Source organism: Eucyclogobius newberryi, unplaced genomic scaffold (genome assembly GCF_026437365.1).
Source record: "Eucyclogobius newberryi isolate DKJ021-1_F unplaced genomic scaffold, fEucNew1.0.hap1 SCAF_18, whole genome shotgun sequence".
Classification (NCBI taxonomy): Eukaryota; Metazoa; Chordata; class Actinopteri; order Gobiiformes; family Gobiidae; genus Eucyclogobius; species Eucyclogobius newberryi.
The window spans coordinates 32755622-32779167 of NW_027315812.1; the positions used below are offsets into that span (position 1 = coordinate 32755622).

General features: G+C 48.6%; 1 protein-coding gene across 2 annotated transcripts in view; it reads left to right on the forward strand.

Annotated features, from left to right (window-relative positions):
* Positions 1–7153: 7153 nt before the first annotated feature.
* Positions 7154–23546, forward strand: part of cnn3a (calponin 3, acidic a) — a 39936-nt gene continuing 23543 nt past the window's right edge. Inside the window, exon 1 of one of the 2 annotated variants that reach the window (XM_072451232.1) lies at positions 7154–7244. In XM_072451232.1, the coding sequence (XP_072307333.1) occupies positions 7188–7244 (57 nt within the window). In that variant the 5' untranslated portion in view covers positions 7154–7187. The remainder of the gene's footprint in view (positions 7245–23546) is intronic. The other variant, XM_072451231.1, reaches the window with a different exon arrangement.

Genomic DNA, 23546 nt, shown 5'->3' on the forward strand with positions numbered 1-23546 from the left:
CCAAATACAGAGTCCTGAGGCCAAAATACAGTCCTGAGGCCCAAATACAGAGTCCTGAGGCCCAAATACAGAGTCCTGAGGCACAAATACAGTCCTGAGGCCCAAATACAGAGTCCTGAGGCCCAAATACAGAGTCCTGAGGCCCAAATACAGTCATGAGGCCCAAACACAGAGTCCTGAGGCCCAAATACAGAGTCATGAGGCCCAAATACAGAGTCCTGAGGCCCAAATACAGAGTCCCGAGGCCCAAATACAGTCCTGAGGCCCAAATACAGAGTCCTGAGGCCTAAATACAGAGTCCTGAGGCCCAAATACAGAGACCTGAGGCCCAAATACAGAGTCCTGAGTCCCAAATACAGTCCTGAGGCCCAAATACAGAGTCCCGAGGCCCAAATACAGTCCTGAGGCCCAAATACAGAGTCCTGAGGCCTAAATACAGAGTCCTGAGGCCCAAATACAGAGACCTGAGGCCCAAATACAGAGTCCTGAGGCCCAAACACAGTCCTGAGGCCCAAATACAGAGTCCCGAGGCCCAAATACAGTCCTGAGGCCCAAATACAGAGTCCCGAGGCCCAAATACAGAGTCCCGAGGCCCAAATACAGAGACCTGAGGCCCAAATACAGAGTCCTGAGGCCCAAATACAGAGACCTGAGGCCCAAATACAGAGACCTGAGGCCCAAATACAGAGACCTGAGGCCCAAATACAGAGTCCTGAGGCCCAAATACAGAGACCTGAGGCCCAAATACAGAGTCCTGAGGCCCAAATACAGAGACCTGAGGCCCAAATACAGAGTCCTGAGGCCCAAATACAGAGACCTGAGGCCCAAATACAGAGACCTGAGGCCCAAATACAGAGTCCTGAGGCCCAAATACAGAGACCTGAGGCCCAAATACAGAGTCCTGAGGCCCAAATACAGAGTCCTGAGGCCCAAATACAGAGTCCTGAGGCCCAAATACAGAGACCTGAGGCCCAAATACAGAGTCCTGAGGCCCAAATACAGAGACCTGAGGCCCAAATACAGAGACCTGAGGCCCAAATACAGAGACCTGAGGCCCAAATACAGAGACCTGAGGCCCAAATACAGAGACCTGAGGCCCAAATACAGAGACCTGAGGCCCAAATACAGAGACCTGAGGCCCAAATACAGAGTCCTGAGGCCCAAATACAGAGACCTGAGGCCCAAATACAGAGACCTGAGGCCCAAATACAGAGACCTGAGGCCCAAATACAGAGTCCTGAGGCCCAAATACAGAGACCTGAGGCCCAAATACAGAGACCTGAGGCCCAAATACAGAGACCTGAGGCCCAAATACAGAGTCCTGAGGCCCAAATACAGAGACCTGAGGCCCAAATACAGAGACCTGAGGCCCAAATACAGAGTCCTGAGGCCCAAATACAGAGACCTGAGGCCCAAATACAGAGACCTGAGGCCCAAATACAGAGACCTGAGGCCCAAATACAGAGTCCTGAGGCCCAAATACAGAGACCTGAGGCCCAAATACAGAGACCTGAGGCCCAAATACAGAGTCCTGAGGCCCAAATACAGAGACCTGAGGCCCAAATACAGAGACCTGAGGCCCAAATACAGAGACCTGAGGCCCAAATACAGAGACCTGAGGCCCAAATACAGAGACCTGAGGCCCAAATACAGAGACCTGAGGCCCAAATACAGAGACCTGAGGCCCAAATACAGAGTCCTGAGGCCCAAATACAGAGACCTGAGGCCCAAATACAGAGTCCTGAGGCCCAATTACAGAGACCTGAGGCCCAAATACAGAGTCCTGAGGCCCAAATACAGTCTGTCTCCTGCTGCCACATCCTCTCTTTCACATTGACCTTCATGTGTCATGTGACTGTACAGACTCTTCATACATTTGTATAAATTAGATATAAATCCTCTTGAAAGTTCAGATTTATGAGTTTTAAGGAAAGTTTCAGTTTAAAGCCTCTGATGCTCTTCATGCATTTTAATATCTTGGTTATAATAACTTCTTATTTGTAAAAAACTATTAAAGGATTCTTTCCACTCAAAGTTCTTCAGATGATTCTCCTTTACAATCTGGAAAAAGACCTTTAGACCTTTTGTTGTCCAGACTTTAAATCTTGAGTTTGAGCTGCAGGACATTTTGATCAAACTCATTGAAGTTTGTAACATCTGTGTTTAGTCTGTATGTTTTCAGCTCCTTCCATGTTGTAAACACAGACTTCACCCAAGGCTTCTCCATCCCCCAAATGACTCAAGCGTCTGTCATCTGCCTGTACAGGAACCCCCGGCACCACATGACTCTCAGTATAAGACCTGTACAGGAACCCCCGGCACCACATGACTCTCAGTATAAGACCTGTACAGGAACCCCCGGCACCACATGACTCTCAGTATAAGACCTGTACAGGAACCCCCGGCACCACATGACTCTCAGTATAAGACCTGTACAGGAACCCCCGGCACCACATGACTCTCAGTATTAGACCTGTACAGGAACCCCCGGCACCACATGACTCTCAGTATTAGACCTGTACAGGAACCCCCGGCACCACAGTACTCTCAGTATAAGACCTGTACAGGAACCTCAGGCACCACATGACTCTCAGTATAAGACCTGTACAGGAACCTCAGGCACCACATGACTCTCAGTATAAGACCTGTACAGGAACCCCCGGCACCACATGACTCTCAGTATAAGACCTGTACAGGAACCTCCGGCACCACATGACTCTCAGTATAAGACCTGTACAGGAACCCCCGGCACCACATGACTCTCAGTATTAGACCTGTACAGGAACCCCCAGCACCACATGACTCTCAGTATAAGACCTGTACAGGAACCTCAGGCACCACATGACTCTCAGTATTAGACCTGTACAGGAACCCCCAGCACCACATGACTCTCAGTATAAGACCTGTACAGGAACCCCCGGCACCACATGACTCTCAGTATTAGACCTGTACAGGAACCCACGGCACCACAGTACTCTCAGTATAAGACCTGTACAGGAACCCACGGCACCACATGACTCTCAGTATAAGACCTGTACAGGAACCTCAGGCACCACATGACTCTCAGTATAAGACCTGTACAGGAACCTCAGGCACCACATGACTCTCAGTATAAGACCTGTACAGGAACCTCAGGCACCACATTACTCTCAGTATAAGACCTGTACAGGAACCTCAGGCACCACATTACTCTCAGTATAAGACCTGTACAGGAACCCCCGGCACCACATGACTCTCAGAATAAGACCTGTACAGGAACCCCCGGCACCACATGACTCTCAGTTTAAGACCTGTAACGGAACCTCAGGCACCACATGACTCTCAGTATAAGACCTGTACAGGAACCTCAGGCACCACATTACTCTCCGTATAAGACCTGTACAGGAACCTCCGGCACCACATGACTCTCAGTATAAGACCTGTACAGGAACCCCCAGCACCACATGACTCTCAGTATAAGAACTGTACAGGAACCTCAGGCATCACATGACTCTCAGTATAAGACCTGTACAGGAACCTCAGGCACCACATGACTCTCAGTATAAGACCTGTACAGGAACCCCCGGCACCACATGACTCTCAGTATAAGACCTGTACAGGAACCTCCGGCACCACATGACTCTCAGTATAAGACCTGTACAGGAACCTCAGGCACCACATGACTCTCAGTATAAGACCTGTACAGGAACCCCCAGCACCACATGACTCTCAGTATAAGACCTGTACAGGAACCCCCGGCACCACATGACTCTCAGTATAAGACCTGTACAGGAACCTCAGGCACCACATGACTCTCAGTATAAGACCTGTACAGGAACCCCCGGCACCACATGACTCTCAGTATAAGACCTGTACAGGAACCCCCGGCACCACATGACTCTCAGTATAAGACCTGTACAGGAACCCCCTGCACCACATGACTCTCAGTATAAGACCTGTACAGGAACCCCCGGCACCACATGACTCTCAGTATAAGACCTGTACAGGAACCCCCTGCACCACATGACTCTCAGTATAAGACCTGTACAGGAACCCCCGGCACCACATGACTCTCAGTATAAGACCTGTACAGGAACCTCAGGCACCACATGACTCTCAGTATAAGACCTGTACAGGAACCTCAGGCACCACATGACTCTCAGTATAAGACCTGTACAGGAACCCCCGGCACCACATGACTCTCAGTATAAGACCTGTACAGGAACCCCCGGCACCACATGACTCTCAGTATAAGACCTGTACAGGAACCTCCGGCACCACATGACTCTCAGTATAAGACCTGTACAGGAACCCCCGGCACCACATGACTCTCAGTATAAGACCTGTACAGGAACCTCAGGCACCACATGACTCTCAGTATAAGACCTGTACAGGAACCTCAGGCACCACATGACTCTCAGTATAAGACCTGTACAGGAACCCCCGGCACCACATGACTCTCAGTATAAGACCTGTACAGGAACCTCCGGCACCACATGACTCTCAGTATAAGACCTGTACAGGAACCTCAGGCATCACATGACTCTCAGTATAAGACCTGTACAGGAACCTCAGGCACCACATGACTCTCAGTATAAGACCTGTACAGGAACCTCAGGCACCACATGACTCTCAGTATAAGACCTGTACAGGAACATCAGGCACCACATGACTCTCAGTATAAGACCTGTACAGGAACCCCCGGCACCACATGACTCTCAGTATAAGACCTGTACAGGAACCTCAGGCACCACATGACTCTCAGTATAAGACCTGTACAGGAACCCCCGGCACCACATGACTCTCAGTATAAGACCTGTACAGGAACCTCCGGCACCACATGACTCTCAGTATAAGACCTGTACAGGAACGCCCGGCACCACATGACTCTCAGTATAAGACCTGTACAGGAACCTCAGGCACCACATGACTCTCAGTATAAGACCTGTACAGGAACCTCAGGCACCACATGACTCTCAGTATAAGACCTGTACAGGAACCTCAGGCACCACATGACTCTCAGTATAAGACCTGTACAGGAACCCCCGGCACCACATGACTCTCAGTATAAGACCTGTACAGGAACCTCAGGCACCACATGACTCTCAGTATAAGACCTGTACAGGAACCCCCGGCACCACATGACTCTCAGTATAAGACCTGTACAGGAACCTCCGGCACCACATGACTCTCAGTATAAGACCTGTACAGGAACCTCAGGCACCACATGACTCTCAGTATAAGACCTGTACAGGAACCTCAGGCACCACATGACTCTCAGTATAAGACCTGTACAGGAACCTCAGGCACCACATGACTCTCAGTATAAGACCTGTACAGGAACCCCCGGCACCACATGACTCTCAGTATAAGACCTGTACAGGAACCTCAGGCACCACATGACTCTCAGTATAAGACCTGTACAGGAACCCCCGGCACCACATGACTCTCAGTATAAGACCTGTACAGGAACCTCCGGCACCACATGACTCTCAGTATAAGACCTGTACAGGAACCCCCGGCACCACATGACTCTCAGTATAAGACCTGTACAGGAACCCCCGGCACCACATGACTCTCAGTATAAGACCTGTACAGGAACCTCAGGCACCACATGACTCTCAGTATAAGACCTGTACAGGAACCTCAGGCACCACATGACTCTCAGTATAAGACCTGTACAGGAACCCCCGGCACCACATGACTCTCAGCATAAGACCTGTACAGGAACCTCAGGCACCACATGACTCTCAGTATAAGACCTGTACAGGAACCCCCGGCACCACATGACTCTCAGTATAAGACCTGTACAGGAACCTCAGGCACCACATGACTCTCAGTATAAGACCTGTACAGGTACCCCCGGCACCACATGACTCTCAGTATAAGACCTGTACAGGAACCCCCGGCACCACATGACTCTCAGTATAAGACCTGTACAGGAACCTCAGGCACCACATGACTCTCAGTATAAGACCTGTACAGGAACCCCCGGCACCACATGACTCTCAGTATAAGACCTGTACAGGAACCCCCGGCACCAGCAGCGCTCTGATCTGATCAGAGCTGAAATAAAGTCAGTTTTCAGACATGGTAAACTCCGCCTCCTTTTTCTTTTGATAATTATAAATTATTCAGATACAGTTTTTCCTCCTTGAAATATAAATCTTAAGATTGTTTTATTCCACTCTTTAAACCGCTGGATGAGGAAATCAGGAGAGTCTGGAACAGACTGAGAAATGTGGATAAAACATTCATTTTATAGTTTAAATCATTTGACAAGAGTAGATTTTAAGTAAAAAAAGAGGAATAATTTTTCTCCAAAATAGTTCTTTCTGGAGGACGAGGCCTGAATGTCTGAGACATTTCAATGAAAGAGTCTTTTTATCAAAGATCGTGGATACGAGCGGTCCAAATGAGTTTCCTCCGCCGGGTGGCTGGGACGGGAGGAACTTGGCGTAGAGCCGCTGCTCCTGGTGTGTACTTTGTTTATTTTATTTCTGAAGTCAGGACAAGCTTTGATCAGGAGGCTCCGCCCGGTGGGCAGGGCTTACTCAGGAGAGCAGATTGAGAATGACTCTTAGATAAAAGTTGACTCTCTTTTCTCACTCTGGAGCCCTCCTGGACGAACGAGGCATTACACCCACTTGTGTCCAAGTGCTGCCTGTAACTTCCCGATATGATACTTTTACTCTCTCTGGAGTCATATAAATATATAAATATGGAGTAATAAAGTCACAAAGTCATTCTAAATATATTCAGTTTTTCTCATTTTGTGTCATTCAACCATTTGTTCACTTTTTACTTCAGAAACAGTAAAAAGGCCGCGCCCACCAGAGTTAGAACCTGATCTCGCTCCAGCGGCGGGAAAGCTCAGTTTAACTCTTTACCTTCTGTTCACATCCTTTTACATTTGTGACGTGGAAACTTGTTGTTGTTGTTGTTGTCGTCATTAATAACAAGGTTAGGGGCCACGCCCTCCGCTCCACTGTGGGCGTGGCCCCGCCGGACGCCGCTGCGCGCTGATTGGCTCCCGTCCTCTCTCATCTCCGAGCAAGATTTTTGCGCAGAAAGTTGCAGAGTTCGGTTAAAGAACGTCTCCCTCTGGACACACGGTCCAAACGGAACATCTACAGCCCCCGGACACCGCCGGACACCGCCGGACACCCCCCGGTCACTTTGGAGCGGAGGATCTTCTCTTTTCCACCATGACTCACTTTAACAAGGGCCCCGCGTACGGACTGTCCGCAGAAGTCCGCAGCAAAGTAAGTGTCCAGAGGCCCTCGCGGCTCCATCGTCACGCACCCGGTTTATTGACCCCAAATCTGTCCAGAAGGCTCCGGTCACGGGTCCAGCGTGTGCAGCATGTGGACTTATTTAACTGAAGTATTGAGACTAATTTAGGCCAGAGTGACTCACGGGCCTGTTACACAAGCAAGATGCTCCTGACCACTGCGTTACTACTCTCCTGACCACTGCGTTACTACTCTCCTGACCACTGCGTTACTACGCTCCTGACCACTGTGTTACAGACCACTGCATTACTACTCTCCTGACCACTGCGTTACTGACCACTGCGTTACTACTCTCCTGACCACTGCGTTACTGACCACTGCGTTACTACTCTCCTGACCACTGCGTTACTACGCTCCTGACCACTGTGTTACTGACCACTGCATTACTACTCTCCTGACCACTGCGTTACTGACCACTGCGTTACTACTCTCCTGACCACTGCGTTACTACTCTCCTGACCACTGCGTTACTGACCACTGCGTTACTACGCTCCTGACCACTGTGTTACTGACCACTGCATTACTACGCTCTTGACCACTGCGTAACTATGCTCCTGACCACTGCATTACTACGCTCCTGACCACTGTGTTACTGACCACTGCATTACTACGCTCCTGACCACTGTGTTACTGACCACTGCATTACTACGCTCCTGACCACTGTGTTACAGACCACTGCATTACTACGCTCCTGACCACTGTGTTACTGACCACTGCATTACTACGGTCCTGACCACTGTGTTACTGACCACTGCATTACTACACTCTTGACCACTGCGTAACTACGCTCCTGACCACTGTGTTACTGACCACTGCGTTACTACGGTCCTGACCACTGTGTTACTGACCACTGCATTACTACGCTCTTGACCACTGCGTAACTATGCTCCTGACCACTGCATTACTACGGTCCTGACCACTGTGTTACAGACCACTGCATTACTACGGTCCTGACCACTGTGTTACAGACCACTGCATTACTACACTCTTGACCACTGCGTAACTATGCTCCTGACCACTGCGTTACTACGCTCCTGACCACTGTGTTACTGACCACTGCGTTACTACGCTCCTGACCACTGTGTTACTGACCACTGCATTACTACGCTCTTGACCACTGCGTAACTATGCTCCTGACCACTGCATTACTACGGTCCTGACCACTGTGTTACAGACCACTGCATTACTACGGTCCTGACCACTGTGTTACTGACCACTGCATTACTACGCTCTTGACCACTGCGTAACTATGCTCCTGACCACTGCATTACTACGGTCCTGACCACTGTGTTACAGACCACTGCATTACTACGGTCCTGACCACTGTGTTACTGACCACTGCATTACTACGCTCTTGACCACTGTGTAACTATGCTCCTGACCACTGCGTTACTACGCTCCTGACCACTGCGTTACTACGCTCCTGACCACTGCATTACTATGCTCTTGACCACTGCATTACTATGCTCTTGACCACTGCGTTACTACGCTCCTGACCACTGCATTACTATGCTCCTGACCACTGCATTACTACGCTCCTGACCACTGTGTTACTGACCACTGCATTACTACGCTCTTGACCACTGCGTAACTACGCTCCTGACCACTGCATTACTATGCTCCTGACCACTGCATTACTACGCTCCTGACCACTGTGTTACTGACCACTGCATTACTACGCTCTTGACCACTGCGTTACTACGCTCCTGACCACTGCGTTACTACGCTCCTGACCACTGCATTACTATGCTCCTGACCACTGCATTACTACGCTCTTGACCACTGCGTAACTATGCTCCTGACCACTGCGTTACTACGCTCCTGACCACTACGTTACTACGCTCCACCTGACCACTGCGTTACTACGCTCCTGACCACTGCATTACTATGCTCCTGACCACACCTGGGTCATTGTGTGTCTGACCACACCTGGGTCATTGTGTGTCTGACCACACCTGGGTCATTGTATGTCTGACCACACCTGGGTGGCCTCTTTCAGTCAGCGTCAGCACAGAAGAACTTTGAGAGACAAAATCATTGTGGATCCAGAACGATCCGGAAGGTTTGAGTGGATCATGATGTGATCTGACCAATGTGTGAGTGACCTCAGTGTGAGTGACCTCGGTCAGTGTGAGTGACCTCAGTGTGAGGGACCTCGGTCAGTGTGAGTGACCTCGGTCAGTGTGAGTGACCTCAGTGTGAGTGACCTCGGTCAGTGTGAGTGACCTCAGTGTGAGTGACCTCAGTGTGAGTGACCTCGGTCAGTGTGAGTGACCTCAGTGTGAGTGACCTCAGTGTGAGTGACCTCGGTCAGTGTGAGGGACCTCGGTCAGTGTGAGTGACCTCAGTGTGAGGGACCTCGGTCAGTGTGAGTGACCTCAGTGTGAGGGACCTCGGTCAGTGTGAGTGACCTCGGTCAGTGTGAGTGACCTCAGTGTGAGTGACCTCGGTCAGTGTGAGTGACCTCAGTGTGAGTGACCTCAGTGTGAGTGACCTCGGTCAGTGTGAGTGACCTCAGTGTGAGTGACCTCGGTCAGTGTGAGTGACCTCAGTGTGAGTGACCTCAGTGTGAGGGACCTCGGTCAGTGTGAGTGACCTCAGTGTGAGGGACCTCGGTCAGTGTGAGTGACCTCGGTCAGTGTGAGTGACCTCAGTGTGAGTGACCTCAGTGTGAGTGACCTCGGTCAGTGTGAGTGACCTCAGTGTGAGGGACCTCGGTCAGTGTGAGGGACCTCGGTCAGTCTGAGTGACCTCAGTGTGAGGGACCTCGGTCAGTGTGAGTGACCTCAGTGTGAGGGACCTCGGTCAGTGTGAGTGACCTCGGTCAGTGTGAGTGACCTCAGTGTGAGTGACCTCAGTGTGAGTGACCTCAGTGTGAGGGACCTCGGTCAGTGTGAGTGACCTCAGTGTGAGGGACCTCGGTCAGTGTGAGGGACCTGGGTCAGTGTGAGTGACCTCAGTGTGAGGGACCTCGGTCAGTGTGAGTGACCTCAGTGTAAGGGACCTGGGTCAGTGTGAGGGACCTCAGTGTGAGGGACCTCGGTCAGTGTGAGGGACCTCGGTCAGTGTGAGGGTCAGAGGTGCTGAAAGTTGCTCCAGCTGAAGCTGAATGTGACACGACATTAAACTGACGACTCAAATCACAGCTTTTTACTCTCAAAGTGACAATCTCGAGAAAAGTGGCTCTAAACTCGCTTTAAAGTCAGTCTAAAATCATCGGTGGGTCTAAAGCGGGACTAAAGTGGGACTAAAGCGGGTCTAAAGCGGGACTAAAGCGGGTCTAAAGCGGGACTAAAGCGGGTCTAAAGCGGGACTAAAGCGGGACTAAAGTGGGACTAAAGCGGGACTAAAGCGGGACTAAAGTGGGACTAAAGCGGGTCTAAAGCGGGACTAAACCGGGTCTAAAGCGGGACTAAAGCGGGACTAAAGTGGGACTAAAGTGGGACTAAAGCAGGACTAAAGCGGGTCTAAAGCGGGTCTAAAGCGGGACTAAAGTGGGACTAAAGCGGGTCTAAAGTGGGACTAAAGTGGGTCTAAAGCGGGACTAAAGTGGGACTAAAGCGGGTCTAAAGCGGGACTAAAGCGGGTCTAAAGCGGGACTAAAGCGGGACTAAAGTGGGACTAAAGCGGGACTAAAGCGGCACTAAAGTGGGACTAAAGCGGGACTAAAGCGGGACTAAAGCGGGTCTAAAGCGGGTCTAAAGCGGGTCTAAAGCGGGACTAAAGCGGGTCTAAAGCGGGACTAAAGCGGGACTAAAGTGGGACTAAAGTGGGACTAAAGCGGGACTAAAGCGGCACTAAAGTGGGACTAAAGCGGCACTAAAGTGGGACTAAAGTGGGACTAAAGCGGCACTAAAGTGGGACTAAAGCGGCACTAAAGCGGGACTAAAGCGGGACTAAAGCGGGTCTAAAGCGGGACTAAAGCGGGTCTAAAGCGGGACTAAAGCGGGACTAAAGCGGGTCTAAAGCGGGTCTAAAGCGTGTCTAAAGCGGGACTAAAGCGGGACTAAAGCGGGTCTAAAGCGGGACTAAAGCGGGTCTAAAGCGGGACTAAAGCGGGTCTAAAGCGGGACTAAAGCGGGACTAAAGCGGGTCTAAAGCGGGTCTAAAGCGGGACTAAAGCGGGACCAAAGCGGGACCAAAGCGGGTCTAAAGCGGGTCTAAAGCGGGTCTAAAGCGGGACTAAAGCGGGGCTAAAGCGGGTCTAAAGCGGGACTAAAGCGGGTCTAAAGCGGGACTAAAGCGGGACTAAAGCGGGACTAAAGCGGGACTAAAGTGGGACCAAAGCAGGACTAAAGCGGGTCTAAAGCGGGGCTAAAGCGGGGCTAAAGCGGGGCTAAAGCGGGGCTAAAGCGGGACTAAAGCGGGACTAAAGCGGGACCAAAGCGGGACCAAAGCGGGTCTAAAGCGGGGCTAAAGCGGGGCTAAAGCGGGGCTAAAGCGGGACTAAAGCGGGACTAAAGCGGGACTAAAGCGGGGCTAAAGCGGGGCTAAAGCGGGTCTAAAGCGGGGCTAAAGCGGGACTAAAGCGGGACTAAAGCGGGACTAAAGTGGGACCAAAGCAGGACTAAAGCGGGTCTAAAGCGGGGCTAAAGCAGGACTAAAGCGGGGCTAAAGCGGGGCTAAAGCGGGGCTAAAGCGGGACTAAAGCGGGGCTAAAGCGGGACTAAAGCTTTGTAGAAAGGTTTCTTTTGCTAGTAGAGATCAATGGTATAAAATTAGATTGTGAAATGTACTACTAAATAATACAACGGATAGTTACAGAAAATGAAAATAAAGTGTGACAGAGTAATCACTTTTCCTCTCTTGTGCTGCCAAATCAGCTGGAAACAGTTGTGCGTTTTGTTGTGGAAATGTCACTGCCACTTTACCCTCTGAAAACCTGAAACACAGACTTACTTTCCAGACTACAAGTGGCACCTTTTTTCATCGTTTGGCCGGGGTGTGACTTATACTCCAGAGCAACTTATATGTGATATTATTTGTTATTTTCACACTGACAGCCACAATAGGGCGCTCTAGACTCTAAGCGACGCAGAAGAAGAATCTGCACTTCCTCTTCCTCTGGAGTTTGTGGAGTTGTTTAGAAGTGACACAGAGGAAGAAAAATTCAATGAATTTAGTGATTTGGGGTAAAACTGATGCTTTGCTAAACTTGTTAGCATGTTCTTTATGCTATAGTTATCTGTTAGCATGTTCTTTATGCTATATTTATCTGAATAACTGTTCATATGTTACGTTAACATACCAGACACTTACCACAGTTCTGTCTGTGCCTCATGTAGCTGAAGGTGTTAGCGTTAGCATACGTCATGAGCTGAAGGTGTTAGCCTTAGCATACATCATGTAGCTGAAGGTGTTAGCCTTAGCATACATCATGTAGCTGAAGGTGTTAGCGTTAGCATAAATCATGTAGCTGAAGGTGTTAGCGTTAGCATACATCATGTAGCTGAAGGTGTTAGCGTTAGCATACGTCATGAGCTGAAGGTGTTAGCCTTAGCATACATCCTGTAACTGAAGGTGTTAGCGTTAGCATACATCATGTAGCTGAAGGTGTTAGCATTAGCATACATCATGTAGCTGAAGGTGTTAGCGTTAGCATACATCATGTAGCTGAAGGTGTTAGCGTTAGCATACATCATGTAGCTGAAGGTGTTTACACCTATTCACCATGTTCTCTAATCTGTTATTATTTTAAACTGCATTTCAAGAGGAAATGTCTGTTCTTGGTCTTGGATTTTATCAAATAAATTTCCCCCAAAAATGCGACTCATGTTTTTTTTCTTCTCTATTATTCATTTTTTGGCTGGTACGACTTATACTCCGGTGCGACTTATAGTTTATAGCTTGGCAGCAGTCCTCATGTGCCGCTCACTGACCTGAGCTGAACAGCTGAAATATTCACCCACATGAATGCTTTTTTTACACGGTGAAGCTAACAAACATTAGCATGCTAACGCCACACTTCCTGCTTCACTTGTTAATAGTTAATGGACCTTTATTATTAAGGGAGTGTCTACGAGCCGCGGGGCGCGGCCAAAACTGCTGGGGTATTTGACCGCGCCGGGTTAGGGTTAAGGTTAGGGTTAGGGTCAGGGTCAGCACCTGTCATCGGCCCTCGTGCTGTTAAAGTACCTGTCATCGGCCCTCATGCTGTTAAAGCACCTGTCATCGGCCCTCATGCTGTTAAAGCACCTGTCATCGGCCCTCATGCTGTTAAAGCACCTGTCATCGGCCCTCATGCTGCACCTGTCATCGGCCCTCATGCTGTTAAAGCACCTGTCATCGGCCCTCATGCTGTTAAAGCACCTGTCATCGGCCCTCATGCTGCACCTGTCATCGGCCCTCATGCTGTTAAAGCACCTGTCATCGGCCCTCATGCTGTTAAAGCACCTGACATCGGCCCTCATGCTGAACCTGTCATCGGCCCTCATGCTGCACCTGTCATCGGCCCTCTTGCTGTTAAAGCACCTGTCATCGGCCCTCATGCTGCACCTGTCATCGGCCCTCATGCTGCACCTGTCATCGGCCCTCGTGCTGTTAAAGCACCTGTCATCGGCCCTCATGCTGCACCTGTCATCGGCCCTCATGCTGCACCTGTCATCGGCCCTCATGCTGCACCTGTCATCGGCCCTCTTGCTGTTAAAGCACCTGTCATCGGCCCTCATGCTGCACCTGTCATCGGCCCTCATGCTGCACCTGTCATCGGCCCTCGTGCTGTTAAAGCACCTGTCATCGGCCCTCATGCTGCACCTGTCATCGGCCCTCGTGCTGTTAAAGCACCTGTCATCGGCCCTCATGCTGCACCTGTCATCGGCCCTCATGCTGCACCTGTCATCGGCCCTCTTGCTGTTAAAGCACCTGTCATCGGCCCTCATGCTGCACCTGTCATCGGCCCTCATGCTGCACCTGTCATCGGCCCTCGTGCTGTTAAAGCACCTGTCATCGGCCCTCAGCGGTGACACGCTGACTTGCTGTTTATTTCATTACATTTTTGGTGTTTGGCTGGTTTTGGTCACTTGTTGCTCTGTGAAAATGGTCAGAATCAGACGTGTGTGTGCTGTCTGCAGCTCATTGTCACATTCTCAAAGCTTTGTTGTTGTTTGGTGTAATTCCTCATTTCACTTAATTTATTGTCAGCAAACGCAAACTAGAAAATAGCGTCGGTGACTATATTTGATCAGCTGCAAAACACCTGCTGCACTGTTAGCATGCTAGTTGTTAGCGTGTCCTTTACGCTCACTTTGGTGTTGGATACAGTCAGTGCTGCTCATCTTACTGTGAACACACATTTAGAGCTCTGAGATGTGAACGCTTCTGTTACACAACCATAAAGTGTGTGTAGTTTAGTATTACTCTGGAAAGAAGCTGTTTGAGGCTCACACTCACGTTCTCCTGTCGTGTCCTCTGGAACTCTTCAGGAACAAACTGACCGAGACCACGAGTTACATTTGTCATTCTGAGGATTCTTCATATGGAAAAGTGCACTTTAATCCACATGTGTTAGCCACGCAGGCTAACTTAGCCACGCAGGTTAACTTAGCCAACACTATCATTAGTATCAAGACTAAATACTAATTTGAGCAAGTACAGTACTACAGTACTACAGCACCATACTACCACACTACCAAAGTACCACACTACCAGAGTACCACACTACCACAGTACCACAGTACCACAGTACTACAGTATCACAGTATCACAGTACTACAGTACTACAGTACCACAGCACTACAGTACTACAGTACCACAGCACCACAGTAATACAGTACCACAGTACTACGGTGCCACAGTACTACAGTACCACAGTACTACAGTATCACAGTATCACAGTACTACAGTACTACAGTACCACAGCACTACAGTACTACAGTACCACAGCACCACAGTAATACAGTACCACAGTACTACGGTGCCACAGTACTACAGTACCACAGTACCACAGTACTACAGCACCACAGTACTACAGTACTACAGTACCACAGTACTACAGTACTACAGCACCAAATGGTAAATGGTCACATTTTTATATACCGCTTTTCTACCTTCAAGGCATTCAAAGCCTTTACATCAAGGAAGGAGTCACCCATTCACACCCCAGATGTACGCAGACACTGGGGGCGAGTTGGGTTGAGTGTCTTGCCCAAGGACACTACGGCAGTATTCACATGAGGAAGCTGCGATCACACTGCCAACCTGCGGGCCAGTGAATCTGACCGCTCTGACTGAGCGGGGAGTCAAACCGCTGACCTTTGGATCAGAGGACGAGCACTCTACCACTGAGCTACTGCGGCCTAATACAGTACCACAGTACCACAGCACTACAGTACCACAGTACCACAGCACTATAGTATCACAGTACTACAGTATCACAGTACTACAGTATCACAGTACTACAGTATCAGAGCCCTACAGTGCCACAGTACTACAGTACCACAGCGCCACAGTACTACAGTACCACAGCACCACAGTACTACAGGATCACAGTACCACAGCACTACAGTACCACAGCACTACAGTACCACAGCACCACAGTACCACAGCACTACAGTACCACAGCACTACAGTACTACAGTATCACAATACTACAGTACCACAGCACTACAGTACCACAGCACCACAGTACCACAGCACTACAGTACCACAGCACCACAGTACCACAGCACTACAGTACCACAGCACTACAGTACTACAGTATCACAATACTACAGTACCACAGCACTACAGTATCACAGTACCACAGTACCACAGTACTACAGTATCACAGTACTACAGTACCACAGCACCACAGTACTACAGGATCACAGTACCACAGCACTACAGTACCACAGCACTACAGTACCACAGCACCACAGTACCACAGCACTACAGTACCACAGCACCACAGTACCACAGCACTACAGTACCACAGCACTACAGTACTACAGTATCACAATACTACAGTACCACAGCACTACAGTATCACAGTACCACAGTACCACAGTACTACAGTATCACAGTACTACAGTACCACAGCACTACAGTGCCACAGCACCACAGTACTACACTATCACAGTACTACAGTGCTACAGTACCTCAGTACTACAGTACTACAGTAGAACAGTACCACAGTACTACAGTACCACAGTACCACAGTACCACAGCACTACAGCACTACAGTACTACAGTACTACAGCACCACAGTACTACAGAGCCACAGTACTACAGTACCACAGTAACACAGTACTACAGCACTACAGTACTACAGTACAACAGCACCACAGTACTACAGTACCACAGTACTACAGTACCACAGTACTACAGTACTACAGCACCACAGTACCACAGTACCACAGTACCACAGTACCACAGTACCACAGTAATACAGCACTACAGCACTACAGCACTACAGTACTACAGAACCACAGTACTACAGCACCACAGTACTACAGCACTACAGCACTACAGTACTACAGTACTACAGCACCACAGTACTACAGTACCACAGTACCACATTACTACAGCACCACAGCACTACAGAACTACAGCACTACAGTACTACAGCACCACAGTACTACAGTACCACAGCACCACAGTACTACAGTACTACAGTGCCACAGTACCACATTATCACAGTACCACAGCACTACAGTACCACAGTACTACAGTATCACAGTACTACAGTACCACATCACTACAGTGCCACAGTACTACAGTACCACAGCACCACAGTACCACAGTACTACAATATCACAGTACCACAGTAGTACAGTACCACAGCACTACAGTACCACAGTACTACAGTACCACAGTACTACAGTACCACAGCACTACAGTACCACAGTACCAGAGCACTACAGTACCACAGTACTACAGTACCACAGTACCACGGCACTACAGTACCACAGCACCACAGTACCACAGCACCAAAGTACCACAGCAGTACAGTACCACAATACTATAGTACTACAGCACCACAGTACTACAGCACCACAGTACCACAGCACCACAGTACCACAGCATCACAGTACTACAGTACCACAGTACTATAGTGATACGGCACCACAGTACTACGGTACACAGTACTACAGCATCACAGTACTACAGTACCACAGCACCACAGTAATACAGTACCACAGTACTACAGTGCCAAAGTACTACAGCACCACAGTACTACAGTATTACAGCACCACAGTACTACAGTACTACAGTACCACAGTACTACAGCACCACAGTACTACAGTACCACAGCACTACAGCACCACAGTACTACAGTACCACAGTACTACAGCACCACAGTACTACAGCACCACAGTACTACAGCACCACAGTACTACAGTACCACAGTACTAAAGCACCACAGTACTACATCACCACAGTACTACAGTACTACAGCACCACAGTACTACTGTACCACAGTACTACAGTACTACAGCACCACAGTACTACAGCACCACAGTACTACAGCACCACAGTACTACAGCACCACAGCACCACAGTACTACAGCACCACAGTACTACAGCACCACAGTACTACAGCACCACAGTACTACAGTACTACAGCACCACGGTACTACAGCACCACAGTACTACTATACCACAGTACTACAGTACTACAGCACCACAGTACTACAGTACTACAGTACTACAGTACTACAGCACCACAGTACTACAGTACCACAGTACTACAGCACCACAGTACTACAGCACCACAGCACCACAGTACTACAGTGCCACAGTACTACTGTATCACAGTACCACAGCACTACAGTACCACAGTACTACAGTACCACAGCACTACAGTACCACAGTACCAGAGCACTACAGTACCACAGTACTACAGTACCACAGTACCACGGCACTACAGTACCACAGTACCACAGCACTACAGTACCACAGCACCACAGTACCACAGCACCACAGTACCACAGCAGTACAGTACCACAATACTATAGTACTACAGCACCACAGTACTACAGCACCACAGTACCACAGCACCAAAGTACCACAGCATCACAGTACTACAGTACCACAGTACTACAGTGATACGGCACCACAGTACTACGGTACACAGTACTACAGCATCACAGTACTACAGTACCACAGCACCACAGTAATACAGTACCACAGTACTACAGTGCCAAAGTACTACAGTACCACAGTAATACAGTATTACAGCACCACAGTACTACAGTACTACAGTACCACAGTACTACAGCACCACAGTACTACAGTACCACAGCATTACAGCACCACAGTATTACAGTACCACAGTACTACAGCACCACAGTACTACAGCACCACAGTACTACAGCCCCACAGTACTACAGTACCACAGTACTACAGCACCACAGTACTACAGCACCACAGTACTACAGTACTACAGCACCACAGTACTACTGTACCACAGTACTACAGCACCACAGTACTACAGCACCACAGTACTACAGTACTACAGCACCACAGTACTACAGCACCACAGTACTACAGCACCACAGTACTACAGCACCACAGTACTACAGTACTACAGCACCACAGTACTACAGCACCACAGTACTACTATACCACAGTACTACAGTACTACAGCACCACAGTACTACAGTACTACAGTACTACAGCACCACAGTACTACAGTACCACAGTACTACAGCACCACAGTACTACAGCACCACAGCACTACAGTACTACAGCACCACAGTACTACAGCACCACAGCACCACAGTACTACAGCACCACAGTACTACAGCACCACAGTACTACAGCACCACAGTACTACAGTACCACAGTACTACAGTACCACAGTACCACAGTACCACAGTAATACAGCACTACAGCACTACAGTACTACAGCACCACTGTATTACAGCACCACAGTACTACAGCACCACAGTACTACAGTACCACAGTACTACAATGATACGGCACCACAGTACTACGGTACACAGTACTACAGCATTAGAGTACTACAGTACCACAGCACCACAGTAATACAGTACCACAGTACTACAGTGCCCAAATCTGGGGGTAATAATGGACTCAGACTTGAACTTTAATAGCCACGTCAAATCAATAACATCAGCAGCTTTTTACCATCTAAAAAACATTGCCAAAATCAAAAATATAGTGTCAAAACCAGATTTAGAGAGACTTATCCATGCCATTGTCTCCAGTAGATTAGACTGTAACGGCCGCTCACTGTCTCTCCAAACGAGCTGTAAAACAGCTGCAGTTCATCCAGAACGCTGCTGCTCGGGTCCTGACTAGAACCAGGAAGTACCATCACATTAGTCCTGTTCTCAGGTCTCTGCACTGCCCCCTGTGGCTCAGAGAATAGACTTTAAAGCAGCTCTGCTTGTGTACAAGTCTCTCCATGGCCTAGCACCAAAGTACATCTTGGATATGTTAGTGCCATATGAACCATCTCGGACTCTGAGGACCTCAGGGACAGCCTCCTGCTGGTGCCCAGAGTCAGGACAAAACATGGGGAATCTGCATTTCAGTTTTATGCAGCTAAAATCTGGAACAGTCTTCCTGAAGATGTGAGACAGGCTTCAACTCTGACAATGTTCAAATCTAAGCTAAAAACTGTTTTGTTTAGCTGCGCATATGACTGAAAGGGTTTTTTCTTTGCACTCTTCTCTTTTGTTTGTGATTTTATTAGTTTAGAAAATCAGTTGGATTGATAATTTTTAATTTAGTTAATTTTATTGTATTTCTGTTTCTGTAATTTCTACAGCACCACAGTACTACAGTACTACAGTACTACAGTACCACAGCACCACAGTACCACAGTACTACAGTACTACAGCACCACAGTACTACAGTACTACAGCACCACAGTACTACAGTACTACAGCACCACAGTACTACAGTGCCACAGTACTACAGTACCACAGCACCACAGTACCACAGTACTACAGTACTACAGCACCACAGTACTACAGTACCACAGTACTACAGCACCACAGTACTACAGTACTACAGCACCACAGTACTACAGTGCCACAGTACTACAGCACCACAGTACTACAGTACTACAGTACTACAGCACCACAGTACTACAGTACTACAGCATCACAGTACTACAGTACCACAGTACTACAGCACCACAGTACTACAGTACTACAGCACCACAGTACTACAGTACCACAGTACTACAGCACCACAGTACTACAGTACTACAGCACCACAGTACTACAGTACTACAGTACCACAGTACTACAGCACCACAGTACTACAGTACCACAGTACTACAGCACCACAGTACTACAGTACTACAGCACCACAGTACTACAGTACCACAGTACTACAGCACCACAGTACTACAGTACTACAGCACCACAGTACTACAGTACTACAGTACCACAGTACTACAGCACCACAGTACTACAGCACCACAGTACTACAGTACTACAGCACCACAGTACTACAGTACTACAGCACCACAGTACTACAGTACTACAGTACCACAGTACTACAGCACCACAGTACTACAGTACCACAGTACTACAGCACCACAGTACTACAGCACCAAAGTGAGTTTAAGCTTTATCAAAACTAGAATAAAGCACAGGGAAACATAAAGAGAGTTTGTATTGTTCCAACACGACTGACGATCTGAGAGGACACGTTTGTCCTCCATTGGCTGTGCAGTGACAGACACTGCAGCCAGGGGCCCATCTGGGGGCCCTTACATAAGGCACGATGATGTGCGCTCTGCTGCTCCTGCCACAGCACATTCCTGAAATAGTGCAGGCTGATGGGGAGCCTCTGGGCCCCGCTCCTCTACCCTCTACCCTCCTGCTCCTCCTGCTCCCTCTGCTTCTGCTCCTACACACTCTGCTCGTAGTGTTAGCTCATAGTGTTAGCTCGTAGTGTTAGCTCATAGTGTTAGCTCGTAGTGTTAGCTCGTAGTGTTAGCTCGTAGTGTTAGCTCGTAGTGTTAGCTCGTAGTGTTAGCTCGTAGTGTTAGCTCGTAGTGTTAGCTCATAGTGTTAGCTCGTAGTGTTAGCTCATAGTGTTAGCTCGTAGTGTTAGCTCGTCCTGGTCTTGGTCCTGGTCCTGCTCACCTCTGGAATATTTCAGTACGTCTCTGTTCGGTCAGGTTATAATGGAGGAGAAAGTGGAGAACTTTCAGTGAAACTTATCTTTTCCAGTTTCCACAGCAGAACACTCACATGTGGAGATGTTTCCACAGCAGAACACTCACATGTGGAGATGTTTCCACAGCAGAACACTCACATGTGGAGATGTTTCCACAGCTGAACACTCACATGTGGAGATGTTTCCACAGCTGAACACTCACATGTGGAGATGTTTCCACAGCTGAACACTCACTCTCTCCTCACTGTGAGTAAAAGTGTTTCTCTCCTCACTGTGAGTAAAAGTGTTTCTCTCCTCACTGTGAGTAAAAGTGTTTCTCTCCTCACTGTGAGTAAACGTGTTTCTCTCCTCACTGTGAGTAAAAGTGTTTCTCTCCTCACTGTGAGTAAAAGTGTTTCTCTCCTCACTGTGAGTAAACGTGTTTCTCTCCTCACTGTGAGTAAAAGTGTTTCTCTCCTCACTGTGAGTAAAAGTGTTTCTCTCCTCACTGTGAGTAAAAGTGTTTCTCTCCTCACTGTGAGTAAAAGTGTTTCTCTCCTCACTGTGAGTAAAAGTGTTTCTCTCCTCACTGTGAGTAAAAGTGTTTCTCTCCTCACTGTGAGTAAACGTGTTTCTCTCCTCACTGTGAGTAAAAGTGTTTCTCTCCTCACTGTGAGTAAAAGTGTTTCTCTCCTCACTGTGAGTAAAAGTGTTTCTCTCCTCACTGTGAGTAAAAGTGTTTCTCTCCTCACTGTGAGTAAAAGTGTTTCTCTCCTCACTGTGAGTAAACGTGTTTCTCTCCTCACTGTGAGTAAAAGTGTTTCTCTCCTCACTGTGAGTAAAAGTGTTTCTCTCCTCACTGTGAGTAAACGTGTTTCTCTCCTCACTGTGAGTAAAAGTGTTTCTCATGTTTGTGTCATTTCAAAAATAGCAGATAGTGCTTTAATGACATTCCTTGATGTCACTGGATTCCTTGTTTCCTCTGTACTGTTGTACTCTTGGTTGAGTTTCTAGTACACACTACTTTGTACTGCAGTAATATTGAAGTATAAAGTATATAATGTTGTACTCTTCGTTGAGTTTCTAGTAAGATAAGATAAGATATTCCTTTATTGTCCCACATGGGGAAATTTCATTGGTGCAGGTAGATACAGAGGTAGATCCAGAAGAACAGATCACTTATAGGAAGTCTGAAAAACACTTTCAGTAGAAGATCTCCTATAAATAAATAAAAACTCCCATAGACAAATAAATAAATAAATACATAAATACCATTGCATGTGATCCCGACAGTAATTGCACATGAATATGTGTCACGACAGCACATAGATTGCACATGAATTTCACAGTAATTGCACATATGACAGAATTGCACATCAGTATTAGGTTAGGTCAGTATTGCGAGTGTTCAGGACTAACAGTTTTTGTTATAAAGTCTGACAGCAGCAGAAGGAAAGACCTACGGAACCTTTCCTTCACACATCGAGGGTGGATCAGTCTCTCACTGAAGCTGCTCTCCAGAGCGGACAGAGTGTCCTGCAGGGGACAGAGTGTCCTGCAGGGGACAGAGTGTCCTGCAGGGGGCGACACTCATGGTCCAGCATAGATGTGAATCTAGCCAGGACCCTTCTGTCCCCCACCCCCTGCACCGAGTCCAGAGGACAGCCCAGGACGGAGCTGGACTTCTTGATGACTTTGTCCAGCCTCTTCCTCTCCCTCTCTGTGATGCTGCTGCTCCAGCAGACCACACCTACAGGAGCTGATGCCACCACAGAGTCAGAGAAGGTCTTCAGGAGTGGCCCTGTCAGGAGTGGCCCTGTCAGGAGTGGCCCTGTCACTCCAAAAGACCTGAGTCTCCTCAGGAGGTGGAGCCGACTCTGGCTCTTCCTGTACAGTCTGTGTTATGAGTCCAGTCCAGTTTGTGGTTCAGATGAACACCAGGTCCTTGTATGAGTCACTCTCTCAATGTCCCGTCCCTGGATGTTCACTGGTGAGGGGGCAGTGGGGTGGCGTCTGTGGAAGTCCACCACCATCTCCTTGGTCTTCCCCGCGTTGATGAGGAGGTGGTTCCACAAAGTCCTGCTCCAGTCCTCTGTCCTCCACATCATCGTCGTCCGTGATGAGTCCAATGATGGCAGAGTCGTCAGAGAACTTCTGCAGGACACAGCTGTCCGTGTCGTGTCTGAAGTCTGCAGTGTAAAGGGTGAAGAG